Source organism: Schistocerca americana, chromosome X (assembly GCF_021461395.2).
Source record: "Schistocerca americana isolate TAMUIC-IGC-003095 chromosome X, iqSchAmer2.1, whole genome shotgun sequence".
NCBI lineage: Eukaryota > Metazoa > Arthropoda > Insecta > Orthoptera > Acrididae > Schistocerca > Schistocerca americana.
Genome location: NC_060130.1, coordinates 995,598,503 through 995,620,165, shown reverse-complemented (window position 1 = coordinate 995,620,165; position 21,663 = coordinate 995,598,503). Strand labels below are relative to the sequence as shown.

Genomic DNA, 21,663 nt, shown 5'->3' with positions numbered 1-21,663 from the left:
TTTATGGAGCATCTCCGTAATATGCGCGTGTTGATGGAACCTACCGGTAACATAACTAGCAGCACGCATCTGAATCGTTTCACTGTCTCTCTTTAATCCGTCGTGGTGGGGATCCCAAACACTCGAGTATTACTCAAGAATGGGTCTCAGAGAATTCTGTACGTGCTCCCCTTTTAGAGATGATCCACACTTCCCTTAGAATTCTTCCAATAAACCGAAGACGACCATTAGCCTTCCCTACTACCGAAGTTACGTGCTCGTTCCGTTTCATATCGCTTTGCTACGTTACGCCTAGGTATTTAATCGAAGTGACGTAGGATTGTTTTTACCGCTCATTTGCATTCACTTTCATTTATCTACATTTCAAACAGGTTTCCATTAATCACACCAAATAGTTCTGTTGAAATCAGCCTATATCGCCCTATAGTCACTCAACGACGACACTTCCCGGCACACTTCAGCGTCATCAACAAACAATCTCAAACTGCTGCTTATCTATTCTTCACATGATTTATGTATTCACAGAAAAAGAGCAATCGTGGCACACTTCCCTAGCGACTCCTGCCTCATGAAAAGCTAACTACGCCATTTTAATAACAACTTTTTACGGAAAGGCCTTGGAAGACAGCATTTCCGTAGCAATATTTTTCGAATTAAAAAGCAATATTTTCTTCATCTGAATAAAATTGTGTATTATATTTCACCCCCATTGTGCTATTTTTTCATTTAGCAATCGTGTGTACAGAAATATCGCTTTCAAATTTTTATCAATTACGTTGATGAACAATCGTCGATTTTTAAACGCAGCGGTGGCTTTAGTTAGCTCTTCAACGGTCGAACGACGTTGCATCGCGACAGCTTCCATCTTCTCATAAATCTAAAGCCGCTTCTATAGCGAATTTTGCTGCTCGAACTGTTCCAGGAAGTACTTTGCTTCGCGGTAGGTTTGAAGGGCGCCCTTGACGAACAAGATAAGCAAACTGCTGCATCAGAAACTCCTAAGACGGTTCTCCCACACAGGTCATTCGATACCATGCGGTGCGAAGCTAATTTGTTGCGAAGCGGCAGCTTTTGAGGAGCGTTCCTGTCCTCCACGCTACCGAATGCGGTGGCGCGCTCCTCGAGGAGCGGGGTTCGAATACACGTTTCCCGTGGTTTCCCTAAATCGATGAAGGTAACGCCGAAATGGTTCCTTAGGAGAACCTGGCTGATTTATTTTCCCGTTTTAGCTTTATCGGAACTTCAGCTCTGTCTCTAACGTCTCTGCCGTCGTCGGGACATTAGTTCGTTACCCTCCTCGCTTGTAATTTTCATGACTCTACTGACAAGAATCGTTTGTCCTTAGGTTTTCAATTTATTTGTGAACAGTGTCTTTTAAAGATATTTGAATACAGAATTCCTATGCAGAGTTAGTATTTAATTCCTTCACGACGATTTTCTGAACTGGTTATTTCCGACGGCGTAGAGATGTAGACAAAGACGGCATAAGGCACTCCAATAGCAGGTGGAGCTCGTCATGTGGAAGTGTTTCCGAACTCACTTTGGGAGTTGATAACTTCACAATACTGAATATTTATGAAGTTCTCTCTGTTGAAAGAGGAGCTGCTCTTACGGTTTACCGCGCAGCGAGTGAAACAGGGAGGTCAGCTAGACTCGGATCGAACTCTCCGGGTGGATTTCTTCCATTGGAAAAAAGGATTTGGAGAGGGAAAATGATATTCCTTGTGGTCAAAGGGTAAGGACAGTACTTATAGAGATGATGGTTATTGTTGGTTCGAATAGTGGGAAGATAGAACGTAATGACGAGTTCTGGTGTGTCGGCAGGGCCTTAGTAGCTATCAAAAGGACAAGGGATTGGGAATTATGAAGAGGAATGGGGGCGCTCTGATCTGGAGTGGGATAGGTAGGGAAGAGTACCGTATAAGTTGGTACAATGGAGAAATACCTGGGCTCATTTCATCTACATCTACAACCATACTCCGCAAGCCACCTGACGGTGTGTGGTGGAGGGTACCTTGAGTACCTCTATCGGTTCTCCCTTCTTTTCCAGTCTCGTATTGTTCGTGGAAACAAGGATTGTCGGTATGCCTCTGTGTGGGCTCCAATCTCTCTGATTTTACTCTCATGTTCTCTTCGCGAGATATACGTAGGAGGGAGTAATATACTGTCTGACTCCTCGGTGAAGGTATGTTCTCGAAACTTCAACAAAAGCCCGTACCGAGCTACTGAGCGTCTCTCCTGCAGAGTCTTCCACTGGAGTTTATCTATCATCTCCGTAACGCTTTCGCGATTACTAAATGATCCTATAAAGAAGCGCGCTTCTCTCCGTTGGATCTTCTCTATCTCTTCTATCAACCCTATCTGGTACGGATCCCACACTGCTGAACACTATTCAAGCAGTGGTCGAACAAGCGTACTGTAACCTACTTCCTTTGTTTTCGGATTGCATTTCCTTAGGATTCTTCCAATGAATCTCAGTCTGGCATATGCTTTACCGAGGATCAACTTTATATGATCATTCCATTTTAAATCACTCCTAATGCGTACTCCCAGATAATTTATGGAATTAACTGCTTCCAATTGCTGACCTGCTATATTGTAGCTAAATGACAATGGACTTTCTTTCTATGTATCGTCTGGGAGAGCGATTCGGATGAAGTGGCGTTGGGATAGAATATGGAGTGTGCGAAGGTGTAGGGATGGCTGGATAAGTTGGTATAGATGCAGCAGCCCACCAGCATTAACGAGAAAAGGGGACGCAGTGGGGTTATTGGAATCTAGTTTTCGGACAGTGTAGAATATGTGGAGGTTTTCATTGATGGTGACGAGTGATGAGAGTCTGATAAGTCAGTAGAGGATCCACGTGGGAGGAAGTAAACAGACGCGGAACGCAAGACTGGGTACACTGCGCTCAAGGTTCACAAATGGTTCATATGGCTCTGAGCACTATGGGACTCAACATCTTAGGTCATAAGTCCCCTAGAACTTAGAACTACTTAAACCCAACTAACCTAAGGACATCACACACACCCATGCACGAAGCAGGTTTCGAACCTGCGACCGTAGCAGTCCCGCGGTTCCGGACTGCAGCGGCAGAACCGCACGGCCACCGCGGCCGGCTGCGCTGAAGGATATGGTGAGAATGACAGCGCTCGGGTGGAGCGGATATCGAGGCGAGGCGACAGTGAGAATCGAAGTTCTGTAGGCGTGGGGTACAGTGGAGTTTTCAATCCACGTTAGTAAAAAATGGTTCAAATGGCTCTGAGCACTATGGGACTCAACTGCTGAGGTCATTAGTCCCCTAGAACTTAGAACTAGTTAAACCTAACTAACCTAAGGACATCACAAACATCCATGCCCGAGGCAGGATTCGAACCTGCGACCGTAGCGGTTCCGGACCCCACGTTAGTAGCTCGATTCTATTGTGTGCTTACTGTTGTGTTGTTAGCAGTATACATTTATAAAATACGGATCGCGTCCTTTTAATTTTCTCCAAGTATATGAAAAATGTATAAAGTTAGTCGAATTTGTCTCTTTGCGATGTTTTTACGTGGATGTAGAATAGCGGACTGAGCATAGGTGTGTTTTTGTTGCAGACGGAGAGCCAGTGCTCGTGCTCGGAGCGCGCGCAGGAGAGCGCCCGCCTGACGGCGCAGGACGACGACGGCTCGCCGGGAGACGAGGACGCGCTCAGCTTCTGCGAGTACCACGACGTGCCGCCCCCGCCCGACGGCGGCTACGGCTGGGTCATCGTCTTCGCCTCCTTCATGTGCAACATGATCGTCGACGGCATCGCCTACACGTTCGGCATCTTCCTGGGCGAGTTCGTCAACTACTACGGGGAGGGCAAGGGCAAGACGGCGTGGGTCGGCTCGCTGCTCTCCGGCATGTACCTCAGCGCCGGTAAGTCGGCCGCCTTCCGCGTTCGCTTATGCGCCGCGCTGTCGCAGCGTATTTTCGTACGATGTCGTTATCTGTCGGAATGCTTCGACGAGCTAAGTCAAACTCTTCAGGAGATGAGCTTGTGCAACGCAGCTAGCTAGCTCTTTATTCGCACGAAGTAATGGCCGCTATCGACATGAGATCTCAAGTTGATTCCGTATTTCTAGATTTCAGGAAAGCTTTTGACACCGTTCCTCACAAGCGACTTCTAATCGAGCTGTGGGCCTATGGGGTATCGTCTCAGTTGTGCGACTGGATTCGTGATTTCCTGTCAGGAAGGTCGCAGTTCGTAGTAATAGACGGCAAATCATCGAGTAAAACTGAAGTGAAATCAGATGTTCCCCAGGGAAGCGTCCTGGGACCTCTGCTGTTCCTGATCTATATAAATGACCTGGGTGACAATCTGAGCAGTTCTCTTAGGTTGTTCGCAGATGATGCTGTAATTTACCGTCTAGTGAGGTCATCCGAAGACCAGTATCAGTTACAAAGCGATTTAGAAAAGATTGCTGTATGGTGTGGCAGGTGGCAGTTGACGCTAAATAACGAAAAGTGTGAGGTGATTCACAAGAGTTCCAAAAGAAATCAGTTGGAATTCGCTTACTCGATAAATAGTACAATTCTCAAGGCTGTCAATTCAACTAAGTACCTGGGTGTTAAAATTACGAATAACTTCAGTTGGAAAGACCACATATATAATATTGTGGGGAATGCGAGCCAAAGGTTGCGTTTCACTGGCAGGACACTTAGAAGATGCAACAAGTCCACTAAAGAGACAGCTTACACTACACTCGTTCGTCCTCTGTTAGAATATTGCTGTGCGGTGTGGGATCCTTACCAGGTGGGATTGACGGAGGACATCGAAAGGGCGCAAAAAAGGGCAGCTCGTTTTTTACTATCACGTAATAGGGGAGAGAGTGTGGCAGATATGATACGTGAGTTGGGATGGAAGTCATTAAAGCAAAGACGTTTTTCGTCGCGGCGAGCTCTATTTACGAAATTTGAGTCACCAACTTTCTCTTCCGAATGCGAAAATATTTTGTTGAGCCCAACCTGCATAGGTACGAATGATCATCAAAATAAAATAAGAGAAATCAGAGCTTGAACAGAAAGGTTTAGGTGTTCGTTTTTCCCGCGCGCTGTTCGGGAGTGGAATGGTAGAGAGATAGTATGATTGTGGTTCGATGAACCCTCTGCCAAGCACGTAAATGTGAATTGCAGAGTAGTCATGTAGATGTAGATGTTGGGAACAGATGCGGTACTCCCACATTGATTTTTTGGGCAAGGTCCGGAGTTACTTAGCGGTGGATATCTTCGATGTAGAGAAGCAGCTAAAAGCACGTAATAAATTAAGTCTTCCGTCCAGATAGCATATCAATTACACCGTGTGATCAAAAGACCCCCGAAAACGTACGTTTTGCATATTAGGTGCAGCGTGCTGACACCTGCTGCCAGGTACTCCATATCAGCGACCTCAGTAGTCATTACACATCGCGAGAGACCAGAATGGGACGCTCCACGGAACTCACGGACTTCGAACGTGGTCAGGTTATTGGGTGTCACTTGCGTCGTACGTCTGTACGCGAGATTTCCACGCTCCTAAACATCCCTAGGTCCAATGTTTCCGATGTGATAATGAAATGGAAACGTGAAGGGACACGCACAGCACAAAAGCGTATAGGCAGACCTCGTCTTTGACTGACAGAGACCACCGACAGTTGAAGAGGATAGTAATGGTTAATAGGCAGACATCTATCCAGACCATCACACAGGCATTACAAACTGCATTAGGATTCACGGCAAGTAATATGACAGGCGGGAGGTGAGAAAACTTGGATTTCATGGCCGAGCGGCTGTTCATAAGCCACATATCACGCTGGTCAATGCCAAACGATGCCTGGCTTGGTGTAAGGAGCGTAAACATTGGACGATTGAACAGCGGAAAAACGTTGTGTAGAGCGACGAATCACGGTACACAGTGTGGCGATTCGATAGCAGGGTGTGGGTATGACGAATGCCCGGTGAACGTCATCTGCCAGCGTGTGTAGTGCCAACAGTAAAATTCGGAAGCGGTGGTCTTATGGTGTCGTCGTGTTTTTCATGAAGGGGGCTTGCTTCCCATGTTGTTTTGCGTGGCACTATCACACCACAGCCGGCCATTGTGGCCGAGCGGTTCTAGGCGCTACAGTCTGGAACCGCGCGACCACTACGGTCGCAGGTTCGAATCCTGCCTTGGGCATGGATGTGTGTGATGTCCTTAGTTTAGTTAGGTTTAGGTAGTTCTAAGTTCTAGGGGACTGATGACCTCAGATGTTAAGTCCCATAGTGCTCAGAGCTATTTGAACCATTTGAACCATCACACCACAGGCCTACACTGATGTTTTAAGCACCTAGTTTCTTCCCACTGTTGAAGAGCGATTCGGGGATGGCAACTGCATCTTTCAACACGATCGAGACTGTTCATAATGCACAGTCTGTAGCGGAGTGGTTACACGTCAGTAACATCCCTGTAATGGACTGACTTGCACAGAGCCCTGACCTGAATTCAATAGAAAACCACAAGGATGTTTTGGAACGCCGACTTCGTGCCAGGCCTCACCGACCGACATCGATACCTGTCCTTAGTGCCGGGCTCCGTGAAGAATGGGCTGCCATTCCCCAAGGAACCTTCCAACGCTAGATTGAACGTACGACTGCGAGAGTGGAAGCTGTCATCGAGGCTAAGGGTGTGCCAACACCATCTTGAATTCCAGCATTGTCGATGAAGGGCGCCACGAACTTGCAAGTCATTTTCAGCCAGGTGTCCGGATACTTTTGATCGCATAGTGTAGGTTGCCTTCAGAGTATGCTGATACTATATCCCCATATTAGGCTATCATATATAAGCGCTCACTTGACGAAGGATTCGTGCCAGAAGAGTGGGATGTTCCACAGGTCACACCAATATTAAAGAGACGAAGTAGGAGCAATCCACTGAATTACAGACTCATACCACTGACGTCGATTTGCAGTAGGATTTTGGAACATATAATGTGTTTTAACGTTATGCGTTACCTCGATAATAGCGATCTGTTGATAGACAGTCAGCGCGGATTCAGAAAGTATCGTTCTTTTGAAGCACAACTAGCTGTATTCGTACGAAGTAATGAGTATTATCGACAAGGAATCTCAAATTGATTCCATATTTCAGGATTTTGACACCATTCCTCACTAGAGACTTATAATTGAACTGCGTGCCTATGGAGTATCGCTTCCGTTGTGCGACTGGATTCGTGATTTCTTGTCAGAAAGGCCACATTACACAGTAACCAACGGAAAATGATTGAGTAAAACAGAAATTATATCTGGGGTTCTCCAATTAAGTGTTACAGGTCCTCTGCTGTTCCTAAATTATATAAAAGATTTAGGAGACAGTCTGAACAACTCTGTTACCTTGTTCGCAGATGATGCTGTCATTTACCGTCTAGTAAATTCCCCACAAGACCAAACCCAGTTGCAAAATTACTTAGACACGATATTTGTATGTTGCGAAAAGTGGCAACTGTCCCTTAATGAGCAAGTGTGAGGTCATCCACACGAGTACCAAAAGAAGTGCGTTACAATTCGTTTACACGATAAATAACACAGTTTGACTAAATATCTAGAAATTACAATTACGGACAACTTAATCCGGGACTATGACACAGATAATGTTGTGGCAAAGGCAAACCGAAGACTACCTTTTATTGACAGGAGACTTAGAAGATGCATACAGGTCTTCTAAAGAGACTGTTACACTACACTCGCTCATCTTCTGCCAGAGTATTGCTTTGCTTACCAGGCAGAGTTCACGGAGGATATCGAGAAAGGCTAAAGAAGGGCAGTTCGTTTTGTGTTATTGCGTAATAGAGAGTAGACAGTCACGGATATGATAAGCGAGCTGGGGTGGCAATACTTTAAAACAATTACGTCTTTCGTAATCTTTTCACGAAATTTCAATCACCAACTCTCTCCTCTGAAAGCAGAAATATTTTATTGTCGCCAACCTACATTGGGAGAAAGTATCATCATAAAAAATAAAAGAAATCGGAGCTCGTACAGAAAAAATTACGTGTTCATTTTTCCCATTCGCCCTTAGAGAGTGGAACGATAGAGAAACAGTCTTAAGGTAGTTCAAAGAACTATTCCAGGCATTTACGTGTCAACTGTAGAGTACTGATGTCCCAGTCGAAGAGGTTTGCCGTTGCCTTCCTCTGACTTGCTAAGAACCGACACGGATACATCTATTAGTGTGTGCGTGACTGCATTGAGTGCTTGTACAATGTAGCGCTGTATTTGTGATTTTATGAATGAAGAGAGGAGATAGAATGAAACCCGGTGCTGGCACATAGCCTACTCCTCTGAAACAGTACAAAGGGGAGCGCCGAGCTAATATCCCGGGTCATCACCACACGCCCCCACTTCACGAGACATTACGTAGAGGTGTGGAACTAAACCGGGACATATGCAATTCATCCTTGGGCAGTAACTGCTAGTTGACCCTCGACGGAAATAAATGTAACGTATGCTGCACAAACATGCGAAGAGATACATCATTCGCATTGTAAGGTGGGAATTTAACGAGATGGGACCTGGATAAACTGAAAGAACCAGAGGTTGTACAGAGTTTCAAGGAGAGCGTAAGGGGACAATCGACAGGAATGGGGGAAAGAAATACAGTAGACGAAAAATGGGTAGCTTTGAGGGATGAAGTAGTGAAGGCAGCAGAGGACCAATTAGGTAGACAGATGAGGGCTAGTAGAAACCCTTGGGTAGCAGAAGAAATATTGAATTTAATTGATGAAAAGAAAAAATATAAAAATGCAGTAAATGAAGCAGGCAAAAATGAATATAAACGTCTCAAAAATTAGATCGACAGGAAGTGCAAAATGGCTAAGCAGGGATGGCTAGAGAACAAATGTAAGGATGTAGAGGCTTATCTCACTAGGGGTAAGATAGATACTGCCTACAGGAAAATTAGAGAGACCTTTGGAGAAAGGAGAACCACTTGCATGAATATCAAGAGCTCAGATGGAAACCCAGTTCTAAGCAAAGAAGGGAAAGCAGAAAGGTGGAAGGAGTATATAGAGGGTCTATACAAGGGCGATGTACTTGAAGACAATTTTTGGAAATGGAAGAGGATGTAGATGAAGATGTAATGGGAGATATGATACTGCATGAAGAGTTTGACAGAGCACTGAAATACCTGAGTCGAAAGAAGGCCCCGGGAGTAGACAACATTCCATTAGAACTACTGACAGCCTTGGGAGAGCCAGTCATGATAAAACTCTACCGTCTGGTGAGACAGGCGAAATACCCTCAGACTTCAAGAAGAATATAATAATTCCAATCCCAAAGAAAGCAGGTGTTGACAGATGTGAAAATTACCGAGCTATCAGTTTAATAAGTCACAGCTGCAAAATACTAACGCGAATTCTTTACAGACGAATGGAAAAACTGATAGAAGCCGACCTCGGGGAAGATCAGTTTGTATTCCGTAGAAATGTTGGAACACGTGAGGCAATACTGACCCTACGACTTATCTTAGAAGAAAGATTAAGGAAACGCAAACCTACGTTTCTAACATTTGTAGACTTAGAAAAAGCTTTTGACAATGTTGATTGGAATACTGTGTTTCAAATTCTGAAGGTGGCAGGGGTAAAATACAGGGAGCGAAAGGCTATTTACAATTTGTACAGAAAGCAGATGGCAGTTATAAGAGTCGAGGGACATGAAAGGGAAGCAGTGGTTGGGAAGGGAGTGAGACAGGGTTGTAGCCTCTCCCCGATGTTATTCAATCTGTAAATTGAGCAAGCAGTGAAGGAAACAAAAGAAAAGTTCGGAGTAGGAATTAAAATCCATGGAGAAGAAATAAAAACTCTGAGGTTCGCCGATGACATTGTAATTCTCTCAGAGACAGCAAAGGACTTGGAAGAGCAGTTGAACGGAATGGATAATGTCTTGGAAAGGAGGATATAAGATGAACATTAACAAAAGCAAAACGAGGATAATGGAATGTAGTCGAATTAAGTCGGGTGATGCTGAGGGAATTAGATTAGGAAATGAGACACTTAAAGTAGTAAAAGAGTTTTGCTATTTGGGGAGCAAAATAACTGGCGATGGTCGAGAGGATATAAAATGTAGACTGGCAATGACAAGGAATGCGTTTCTGAAGAAGAAACATTTGTTAGCATAAAGTATAGATTTAAGTGTCAGGAAGTCGTTTCTGAAAGTATTTGTATGGAGTGTAGCCATGTATGGAAGTGAAACGTGGACGATAAATAGCTTAGACAAGAAGAGAATAGAAGCTTTCGAAATGTGGTGCTACAGAAGAATGCTGAAGATTAGATGGGTAGATCGCATAACTAATGAGGAGGTATTGAACAGAATTGGGGAGAAGAGGAGCTTGTGGTACAACTTGACTAGAAGAAGGGATCGCTTGGTAGGACATGTTCTGAGACATCGAGGGATCACCAATTTAGTATTGGAGGGCAGCGTGGAGGGTAAAAATCGAAGAGGGAGACCAAGAGATGAATACACTAAGCAGATTCAGAAGGATGTAGGCTGCAGTAGGTACTGGGAGATGAAGAAGCTTGCACAGGATAGAGTAGCATGGAGAGCTGCATCAGACCAGTCTCAGGACTGAAGAGTACAACAACAACAACAACAATTATTTGAAACTGTTACAAGCGTAAAATGCGTAGGAATACACGTCTGGAGCCATCTACAGTGGAATCTCCTCATACGGAAATCTGATGCCAGGTTCAGATTCGCTGGAAGAATCCTAAAGAAATATAATTCAACCACGAAAGAAATTCCTTTCAAAATATATGTTCGACAGATACATGAGAATTGCTCGGCAGTCTTGGACTCTTACCATGTGGTATTAATACATTACTTTGTGTGAAAATTGTAACATCCGAAAGGAATGGTTTGAATCGTTCCACAGTCGAAGAAAGTATACAATAGTGGACCCATAGTAAGTACTCAAGACTGCAGAGAGATGGCATTCACTTAGGTCCTCTAGTGGAGTCTTTTGTGTGACCAGACAGGTCAGTGTTACGCGTAGAGTTGTTAAACTAAGTGGAAACGTGAAAGCTAGCGCCGCCATGGCTCATGGACGACAAAGGGAACAATATAAGTATGTGAATGAGTTCAGATGGGCAGAGCGATCGGTCTTCGTGAAACAGTTGTGTCCTACAGTGATACTGAGGCTCGTAATGGCACATTACCACGACAGCAATACGTGTGTGGAGCAGTATAGAGGATAGAATGGTAGACAGCCACGAGCGGGTACTGGACCGCACAATGTGACGACAGCGCGGAATGGCCGCTAAGGTACTGTGCTGAAGCACTGCAACGGGTGTGGACGCCTTCACCGGCGTGCTGAGCGGCAAAATGTAGTGTTTTCCGACGATTCTCGCTTCAGTTTGCCCTAAAGCAACGGCCGCGTGCGCCTTAGACGCTACCGTAATTAAAGCAATCGCGTACACTGCATTGTGAGCGGCGTAGTGTCTCAATGACGGTGGCGACTACGTGTATTTGTTTCTGGCAACAAAGTTTCTTTGTGAAAACAACGACGAAACGTACTTTCTGAACGTTCAGCGTAGAAGAGATGCACTAGACGAACAAAGTGTGCACGTTTCGCCACAGGTTAGTTTAGCAAGCGTGAGAGCGTTAGAGGAGTGCTTAAAAAACTCTATACGCTAGACAGAGGCGTAGTGCAGCATGGAGAAGTTTACTGTTAAATGTCCGAGAGCCTGCTCTCCAAGAAGTGTCGTGTAATACATCACTCTTCCACCTAAAATGACAACGACGAGCGAAGAAAACAAATTAGAGCTCATAGGAAGGTTTACCGATAGTCGTTCTCCCCGCTCTTCATTTCCAGATGAGACGGGGAAGGGGGAAGGTGTAGGAGGGATGAGTATAGATTTCCGGTGTTCGACCTCAACTCTACATACGATGCACTCAACCAAACGTTGCTCTTCCAGAAACTCAGTAACGAACTATGAGACTACCACTTTGTCAGGATCGTTGAGTCTCTCTTACGTAACAGATAGTTTTACGCCGTTCTCATTGAAAAAAAGAGCCGATGGTGAAAAGAAAGAAATGAACTGGCCCAGGGTGCTTTTGGCTCCCTCCCTTTATAACCTATACATTAATGACCAGCATACACCTAATCATAGTAGGCATTTTCTATGCGCAGATGACCTGCCAATCACAGCTCAGAGGACAACATAAAGCAGAAGTAGGAGAAAGCACTCAAAGACATGTCATAATATTGTCAAAATAACGTCCTTACAGTGAATTCTTCAAAGACTCAAGTAAGCGCTTTCCACCTTCGATCTCTGCAAACAAACCGAAAGCTCAATGTTTCCTGGAACAATACCACATTGGAACAAACAAGCAAACCAACCCATCTGAAAGTGGCGTTGGATACGTCTCCGACATACAGACACCATTGTGAAAAGATTCTTCAGGTGGTCTTCAGAAATAATAGTTTGCGAAAATTCGTAAACAGCAAATGGGGAGCAAAACCTACTATCCTGAGAATGACAGCGCAAGCACTATGCTGCTCTGAGGCTGAATAACCCTCTCCAGTATGGATCAGATTAGCCCACGTGAAGAATGTCAACATAAGCCGTAATGAAACATGTCGAATAACAACGGGGTGTATGAAACCGACGCCCCCAACCAAAGCTTTACAGAGCTACTTGTTTTGCGAGTGCCAACTTAGGATTTCACAGAGAGGCTCAGACAAACCATCGATGATCGACATTATCTCTTTGGCATTGAGCGCCAGCCTGAGCTATTGCGATCCCGTAAAAGATTCTTAAACACGGTCGTTGAAGAACCTCCACCTAAGTATCCACCAGCTCAGGTTATGCCTGGCGGCTCCACAGTTAACTGAAGAAAATGGAGGACCCTGAACCACATCAGAACAGGGGTGGCCCCAGTAAAAGCAAACATGATCAAGTGGGGTCATCGTAACGTGGATGACGACAAGTGTGACTGTGATACTGTGCCGGACATGGAACACCGGCGAGCCTGTCCAAACCTCGATCTGTAGCTGGGCATGAAAGAAGCTCTGTATGTACCCGCCCCTCTCCCCATCATGAGGTGGCTTGCGGATTGTAGATGTAGGTTATCATTCACAATTATTTTTACAGAGAGTAGAAAACTAGACTCCCAAGTGGAGGACGCTGATGTATCAGCGGCCGACCTACAGCCAGACGGCCCGACTCTCGAACTCGTGTCGTACTCTCCTGCTTACTGGTCTCTGGTAAGTCTTCTGTTCCTTTTGGGTTACTTTAAGGCTGATGCTGTCTTACGGAAAAGCTGAAGGAGGTGCATATTACGTCTACTGCCACTCTCCGTCTTCTATTCTTGATTTACCAGTCTTGCTTTACTTATTTTTTCTTGTCTGGAAACCAAACCACATTCTTTCAGCGCAATATTGGGGTCCACATTTAATCAAAGTACATACTCAGTTATCTCTCAACTATGGATTTATGTTTTCTCGTCATTGCACTGAAATGTCCAAGTTCATGTGCACACAAACATTAAAAAAAACTATCACTAATTCAGTGTCGCACCAGAAATGGTGAAGTACAATCAATGGTTAATGTATTAATAACCACCCCTGATTTTAAAAAATGATCAAAGTTCCGCTCTTCATAAGCATAAATTGACTCACCTAAATGTTTAAAAGTACTGGCAAATTTTCTAAGTACCGCTACCTTGTGGAGGTCCAGAAAAAAGTTGAAGACCCACGGCCTGCTTGCCTTCCCGAACTGAGAATTCAAACGAAAATGTGTTCAGTAGCCAGGTATTGCAGTGTTCAAGAGTTCAACTGTACCAGTGCCCACGATTGGCAGCTTCTGTTGTATTTATACGCACGCTGTCTCCTCTTCTGGTACAGCATCAATTGTGACTTTTCAAAATGTGAAATGAGCAGGATCGAGTGTTGGTGCTATAAATTATACGTGGATTGGTTTGCATTTTCACGTCGGTGATTTTGGATCTTGCAAATTATTACACATCCATCGACTCTCATTAAAGCAATAACAAACAGATTAAACTAAAGCGTGCGAAACAAAAAGGCAATTAAAAGTGTTAGAACTATAGTACCTGCAAATGAGACATTTGTATTTGGCGCAGCTCTTTATTCTCTACACATTAGTGCTGTCAGAACAGGCACGAATTTCGAATGACATCTTCTTTATCCTTTTCATTATATATATGCATTATTTTATAACTACGTCTATATTTTAGGATAATACGGATCACTTGTGGGTGTATCACGATACGTGTACATCATGTAATTTTTGTGTACTGTCTTAATCTGTGAATTGTGCACTATTAATTTCTACATCCGTAGTCAAACTGCTTCTTTGATAGGATCAAGAAATTTACATGACATGATGTATAAGGGTATCTTTTCTTTCAAACAGTATCTCTTGCCTCTGTGGATTTGACTGTTTCAGTGAATTGGTGTATTATATCGAAATTATGCATTCCGAGAACAGCTGTAACTTTCGTACTTCTTATCGTTAACGACTGGATGAAAAGTTTATTTCTTCATCTCAACAGTATTCTAAGTTTGGTGTATTATAGAATATGAGTTTTTTTTCAATTTAACCCAAAGCGTTGGCGTAAGCTTATTAGATCGTTTAGGCAAAACTTTCGCCAGTTCCTAAGAACGCTGCCTGCCTCACGCCAACCTTTTACTTGCCTGAGCGTATCCCTGCCTTCAGTCTTCGCTTTAGGCCACGCTTCTTGTTGCCACACACAGCCACCACCGGTACAAACAAGAAGAGAATGAAAGCACTTGAAACGTGGTGCAATGCAAGACTGGGTAGCTTGAGTAATTGATGAAGAGGTACAGAATGGAATCATAGGCAAAACAAATTTATGGCCATTGTAACTAAAATAAGGAGTAGGTTGATAGGGTACATCATTTTAAGGTACCAAGGGATTGTTAATTTGGTAATGGAGAGAAGAGTGAGGCATAAAAATTATAGAGGAAATCCATAGCTTGACAACACTAGGCTGTTTCAGATGAATGTGGATTGCTGCAGCTATGGAGAGATGACTAATGAAACCAATCTTCAGACTGAAAACCACAACACTGCACCAACGTCCATCGTTACGACCGAGAACGATTTCTTTTTTTTAATTTATTTATGCGTTTATTTCCCTTGGCAGGATTAGGGCCTCCAAATCATGTGTTACATCTTACCACACATCCATAGTGTGTCAGTATTACCATTAGTATAGTACATGAGTAATACGACCATATAATGATAATAATAATAGTAACGTTAATGAACATATGGAATTTAAGAAATGTCAGTCTTATTGACATTGTATTAAGCAAGTTCCTCATTACATTCTTGTCAAATTTGAGTAATGGCATTAGAAGGAGTCAATGTGGAGAAAAAGTCGAAGAGCGAGAAATAATAGGGTAAAATTAGCAGATGAGATTGAAAGAAGAAAACAGAAATATGAAGGGCTGAGAAAAATACAGACAGTTCACAGTAAGGCAGAGATTCTGGTTCCCCGTTGGGCAATAAGAAAACAATTGGGATCTACCAAGAGGGAAATTGCACCGACAAAGATAGATAATCTCCCTTTGAATGTATCGTCTCACTGGATAAGGCGCAGGTTACAAGATGACTTCTTCAGCATTCGTACGGCTGAAAGGGAGAAGGAAATGAAGAAATATTTAATTTTATGCAAAGGTACAATCAAGACGAACGGCGTACCCTATCTGGTATTACTTTTATGGAATGGTGATATGCGAGGAGACGTATTTAGGACACCAGCGACGAAGAAATCGATGAAGTAAACATAGCGTGTAGTGACCACTTTGTCTATCCGGTCGCATCCACCCTAACTGAGAATAGGAAGCACTGATATGATCAAACAACCGAATCTTAAATATCTTCGGCAAGCATCCATAACTACTCGTAGTTCGGATCATCTATAGTTTCACTTTTTGCAGCGTGTTGATCTACATCACAGCAATAAACATTTGACAAAACTAAAAATTGGATTAAATTTTGTTTAATTTGAGGTGTAAATATTTTTCTGGATTTTCTGAAGAATCAGCAGGATGTCTAGAAATTCACGGAAGCACTAACTTACCCTGTATCGACTGTAATATTCATGCGAGGAATTGGAAATCAAAACTATCTGTGATACTCCGTCGTTGATTCAAATGGTTTCCAGCTGAAACGTCTTTCTTAAATTAAAATTTTATTCTGCGCCCTTTTTGCAACGCAAACTCTCTAATACATTCGTCAGTGTCAATTTATACCACTTGTTCGGTTGCCAAAATAACGGGATCTGTTAATCTCAACGTGAACATTGTAGATCTTAAATAATTTTAGTCAGTTTCAATTTAGGGAAGCTTCTCTCGCAACTGACATTACTTACGGCAGCTGTGACGAATACTGTCAGCGTTATAAGTATATTAGTTACACCTTCTTCAGATTTTGACTAGTAATAAACTTTAGTAAACCCAGTGGGCCAAAATTAATATTCTTCCTAACAGTCTGTTGTAACAACGAAAAATCGCAGACGCACGCACTAGAGCTTACCCAACTCTTCTCTGTCAGTATCTTGAGAAGTTTGGATGAGGTTGTATTCCTCGTCACCAATGCCCAGTATTATTACAGGTCTTAATGAAGGCATGTTTTTCGGCAAAATTCTGGTGCTGTTGGAATCTTTCTTGAATTTCGGCAGTTTCTCTATGTAATGAAAAAACATTTTTCGTTTCAAATCGTCTTCATGCTATAGGTCCACACGTCTAATTCCATCGCCAGAAATGTGCCTCCTCGTAATTCGTCTTCGAGATGCAATACAAATGCAAAGTTCTTCACGCAAATTTTTGGTAACTTCAGGCCTCGTCTACGAGTTCCAATTGCCTCTCTTCCAACACTGTCTGTAAGGCGCTTTTATGAGCACACTGATTTACGTGAAGTTCCCCCGTTTGCAAATAATTTTGGGCACCATTCACTTCGTTCAGCACCTGTTGCCAGAGACTCAAGAAACGCACAAACGAAAATGATTGCATCCCGATTAACAAATTTTCTGCCTCTGTTCGTGTGTTCAAACTTTCCGCTAGGTTCTCTAGCGTTCTGAATTTCTTTGTAATGATTTTGTGTCTTGTTTATTAGATAGCCTCTTGCTCTCCAGGGTGTGTCCTGAATCCCCTCCAACCATGGTGTGGAAGCCAGTCAGACTGTTACCGTAGCACTTACCGGCTGGAATATTTAATTTAATATGAATGTCATCCACACTAGAGATTTAGAGGACCTAATAGCAAACCCCTGCGCTGTTTATAGCACACGTAGGTATTCTGCAGGGTATGGAGAACAAGTAGGGTATTTTTTCCTCCAGCTCTGATTTTCGAGGTTGAGAGATTACGTGGAGAACAAGTATGGTATTTTTTCGTCCAACTCTGATTTTCGAGGGTGAGAGATTACGTATTAACTTAAATTTGAGGAAATTTGGCTTAAAGCAGATCAAGGTGTTACTGAACTTGACCAACCTAAACTTCTGCGTCAGCAAAAAGTTCCAAAATGACTCGATCAAGGAAATAAAGAATACATAAAGTTCAAAACGATTCAAGAATTTTCCAGGAAATCATATTGTGAACCTTTCAACCAGTTCACTGCATCACTCAGGAGTAGATCCGTTAAATAATCTGCAAAAATTTTTAAATCTTTGGAAAAATTCACTCTTGGATATACTACAGGCGTCGATAAAACTGCAAAATTTTACAAAAACGATTTTGATCGAAAGACGCTGATAAGCGATAGAGACATGGTTTTGCAACTTACGAAGAGGCAGAATGAGCAGGAAAAGACCTTGAGGGAAGTTCTGGAGTTCTTAAAAAAATATGAAGGGCCAAGAGGATTAATTCCAAGTTTGTTCGCTTACTTATTACAATTTCTTTATTATCCAGTTGTAATGAACGGAGTTTTTCTTTTTTGCTTCCATTCAAATCTTACTTAAGATCAAGAATGTTACGTGATTGACTCAATGCTATTGTTATTTTACGTATTTACTTAGGTATTACTAATAAATCAGATTTAGATTATTTGTTAATTACATTTTTTGTGGCACGCAAAGCACAGCACAGATTTTACATTATGCAGGTGACGTTTTCTAATGAATAGCATTTAAGAAAGTAAATAATATTCTATGAATCATTTTGAATTATATTTACAAGGGGAGACCCTGTTTTGGACACCCGCTCACAAAAAACCATAAACTGCCGGGCTTGATATGTTGTGTTTCCAAGTGTCTGCAAAAAGAACTTTCTTCCAAAACCATTCAATAAACTACATTTTACAAAGAGAGTCGAGTTTTTAAAATGAATGTATTTTATGGTTAATTTGAGCCCACAGTTATATCACATTTGATGGTTATAAATGTGATTCAGGGTCACTTGAGCACAGCTCATGTGACAAAACAATGGACTAGAGTAGGCCACTTTTGCATCTTATGTTGGCAAGTTTCTAAACCAGCGTGTTTATATGGTTTTACGAAAACAATAAAATGAGTGTGGGTAAAGTTCTAAAAGATATGAAATTTAAAAAAAAAATCGCTTACCATCAGTCTATATCCTTTGATACTCGTGGAGGCGAAAGTTGAGGAGTAAACGAAACAATAATTTTTCAGTGTTACAAATGAACCAGAACAAAGCCTCTGGTGGCCAATATATGAACTAACAAAGCTATGCGTACTAAATACACTGCTGCTACCTCTCGGAAAATCATAATTTTAACACTCTTATCAGTAACTGATGCCTCTGACAACAGACGCAAACTATTTTTCTTTTTGGGCTGAAGATAACACTGAGGGCTCAAGTGACCTTAGTTTACGGTACAATTGTCAAGGTCGAAGCCCAATTTGAGCCACATCCATTTGTCCACTTGCCTTGAAATTCTACGTAAATACGTAGGTAGTCCCGATGACGAAACATTAACTGATGTAATGACTGTGAAGATAGGATTATCCAGTTCGGTTGCTCCCCGCTCCCCCCCCCCCCCCCCCCCCCCATTTGTGCCGCCCGGGGACATGGCCCCACCGGCATCCCACAGGCTACGCCACTGATCACACGCTCTATTAAGAACAATGTTCCACATTCTGTAATGTCCAAAGGACCATCATCAGTCGCGGTGACTTAAGTGGAATTATTGTCTTTGAGGGAAAATGCCATTTATGTTTATGTAATTGCGTATTTCTTTCAGTTACCTTCTGTACTATACTGTATTTGTTCTTTCTATGTATGGTCCAAGTTTCATCGAGCTATGTTACTTGACACATCATGCGAAAGCTACTTCAGTTCTTAAGTTTTGCATACCAGTGTATATTGAAAACAGTATCAAAAGCTTTGATGATGTTTGATATCGTAACTCACTTTGATCAATGCAGTTTTGTGTTACAGCGTTCAGAAGACTGAATGATATTTACCGTGGGCGTTGTGACTTTTAATGCGATGCACCAGCTGTTTGCGCACAATTACTCCAACGCTTTAGATACTGCGGATAATTTGCTGATATATTTATAGCCACATGGTGATTTTGGGTTATCATTCTTGATTATGGGTTGATCTGAGCTTGGCTTCCACTCTGTAGTATATGTACCACTAACATGAGAGAGCTTGAAAACGTGTTTAACAAGCAGCTACTACGTCGATAAATTCTCTAACAGCAACCGCATTTTCAGATGTCAAGCAGCGTGCTAACCTCGTGGTCTGCCAGTTGACTCTGAATATCCGGTTTACTGCGTGTTTCACAGATGGAAGGCACAGACTCGGTTTCAGCTAAGCCTTGCATAAGCTTCGACACTGCGTCAGAGTTTTGTTATCGGAAAGGATTTTCTTCAAAGTGTTTCACAATCTAAAAGTGTAATACTGATGGTTTCAGAAAACTTCTTATTCAGTACTACTGCAATGTTTCCTAAGAAAAATAGGATTCTATGGCATATCTGTCCAGTTCTACGACTAGACTGAAAATTTTCTGACAGCCAGGACGCAGCATGATATCCTGGATGAAGAGACATCTAGTAACATTTGGTGCGTCACAAAGCAGTGTAGTAAAGAGCAAATGGGAAGCTTAGCGTTAAACGTCCCGTCGACAATGAGGTCATTAGAGTCGTAGAGCTAGCTCGGATTGTTTTAAGGGAGGAGAAGGAAATCGGCCGTGCCTTTTCAACGGAAACATCCGGAGTTTTGCCTAGAGCGGTTTAGGGAAATCACGAAAAACCCAAATCTGGATCGTCAGGGGCGAATTTGAACCGTTGTTCTCCCAAATATGAGTCCAATATGCTCACCACGGCGCCACCTCGTTCGGTCGGGGGGTAATAGTACCGTCGTTATTTATGCTTTACATTATCAACTTTCTGGACAGTATTACAGACAATCGCAAACTATTCGTACATGATTCAGTTATATCTGTTAGGGAACTTTGTCTGGGAATATCCAGTAGAACTCGACAAGATGTCAGCGTGGTGCAAAGACTGGTAACGTGTTACTATTGGAGAGAAATTCAAAATTGTGTAATTCACAATACCTACGGAAGTTGGACAGAAATATGGAAACACCACGAGAAATGCATACGTGATCATAAATGCAGGTGCTAGCCAAGCCTGCAGATTGGGCTGTTGATTTTGACCATCAACGGCACCCCAATACGTTGCAAGTGCTGTCCTTGCCAGAACAGTGTTCTATGCTGTTGTGACTGCATTATGTGGGACCCAAGTGGATTCGGACGTGTGCCAACTGCCGGCGCACTACGGCGGGTGCTTCCGTCATCAAGGAAGCCAGAGTGTTTGGTGTTTCAAGAGGCACGGTATCGAAGAAACATCATCCACTAAGTCGCATTTTGGACGAAAGTGTGTATTGAATAATCGTGACAGATGGTCACTGAAGTGGATTTTCAAGAAAAATAAGAGGATGAAAGCTATAAAAGTCACTATAGAACTGAATGTCACACTCGTGAACCCTATCAGCACCAAAACAACAGGAAGGGAGCTCCATAAGCATGGAGTTGCAGGGCGAATTGGAATTTCAAAGTCACTCGTCAGTGATGCAAATTCCCATAATAGGAAACTTTGATGCGGAAGCCATAAATCATGGGCTACGTAGCATTGGAAGAAAGTCGTTTAGTCGGATGAGCCTTGCTTCACAATTTTTCCGGCTTCTGGCCGAATTTGCATCAGAAAATGAAACATGGGGGAGGGGGGAGGTTGGTGATGACTTGACCGTATAATGGTATTTCCAGGGGTCCACATGGTTACCCTGCCAGGTCGCATTACTGCGAAGGATTATGTGACCATTTTGGCTGATCAGGTCCATCCCACTGTACAGAGTTTGAAACTTCCTGGCAGATTAAAACTGTGTGCCTAACCGAGACCCTAACTAGGGATCTTTGCCTTTCGGGGACATTATGGAAACATCTCCCAGGCAGTGCCAACCCATGTCTTCGCAATTTCCTTTCTTCCAGGAGTGCTAGTTCTGCAGCATCGCAGAAGAGCTTCTGTGAAGTTTGGAAGGTAGGAGACGAGGTACTGGCGGAAGTAAAGCTGTGAGGAGGGGGCGTGAGTCATGCTTGGGTAGCTCAGATGGTAGATCACTTGCCCCGGAAGGCAAAGGTCCCGAGTTCGAGTCTCGGTCCGGCACACGGTTTT

The 21,663-nt window shown here is 43.1% G+C and overlaps 1 protein-coding gene across 1 annotated transcript in view; it reads left to right on the top strand.

Moving 5' to 3' along the window:
* The window catches only part of LOC124555212 (monocarboxylate transporter 3), a 442,385-nt gene that overhangs the window by 241,811 nt on the left and 178,911 nt on the right, over positions 1–21,663 (top strand). The window contains exon 2 of the mRNA XM_047129062.1: positions 3,597–3,903. Within this exon, the coding sequence (XP_046985018.1) occupies positions 3,597–3,903 (307 nt within the window). The remainder of the gene's footprint in view (positions 1–3,596; positions 3,904–21,663) is intronic.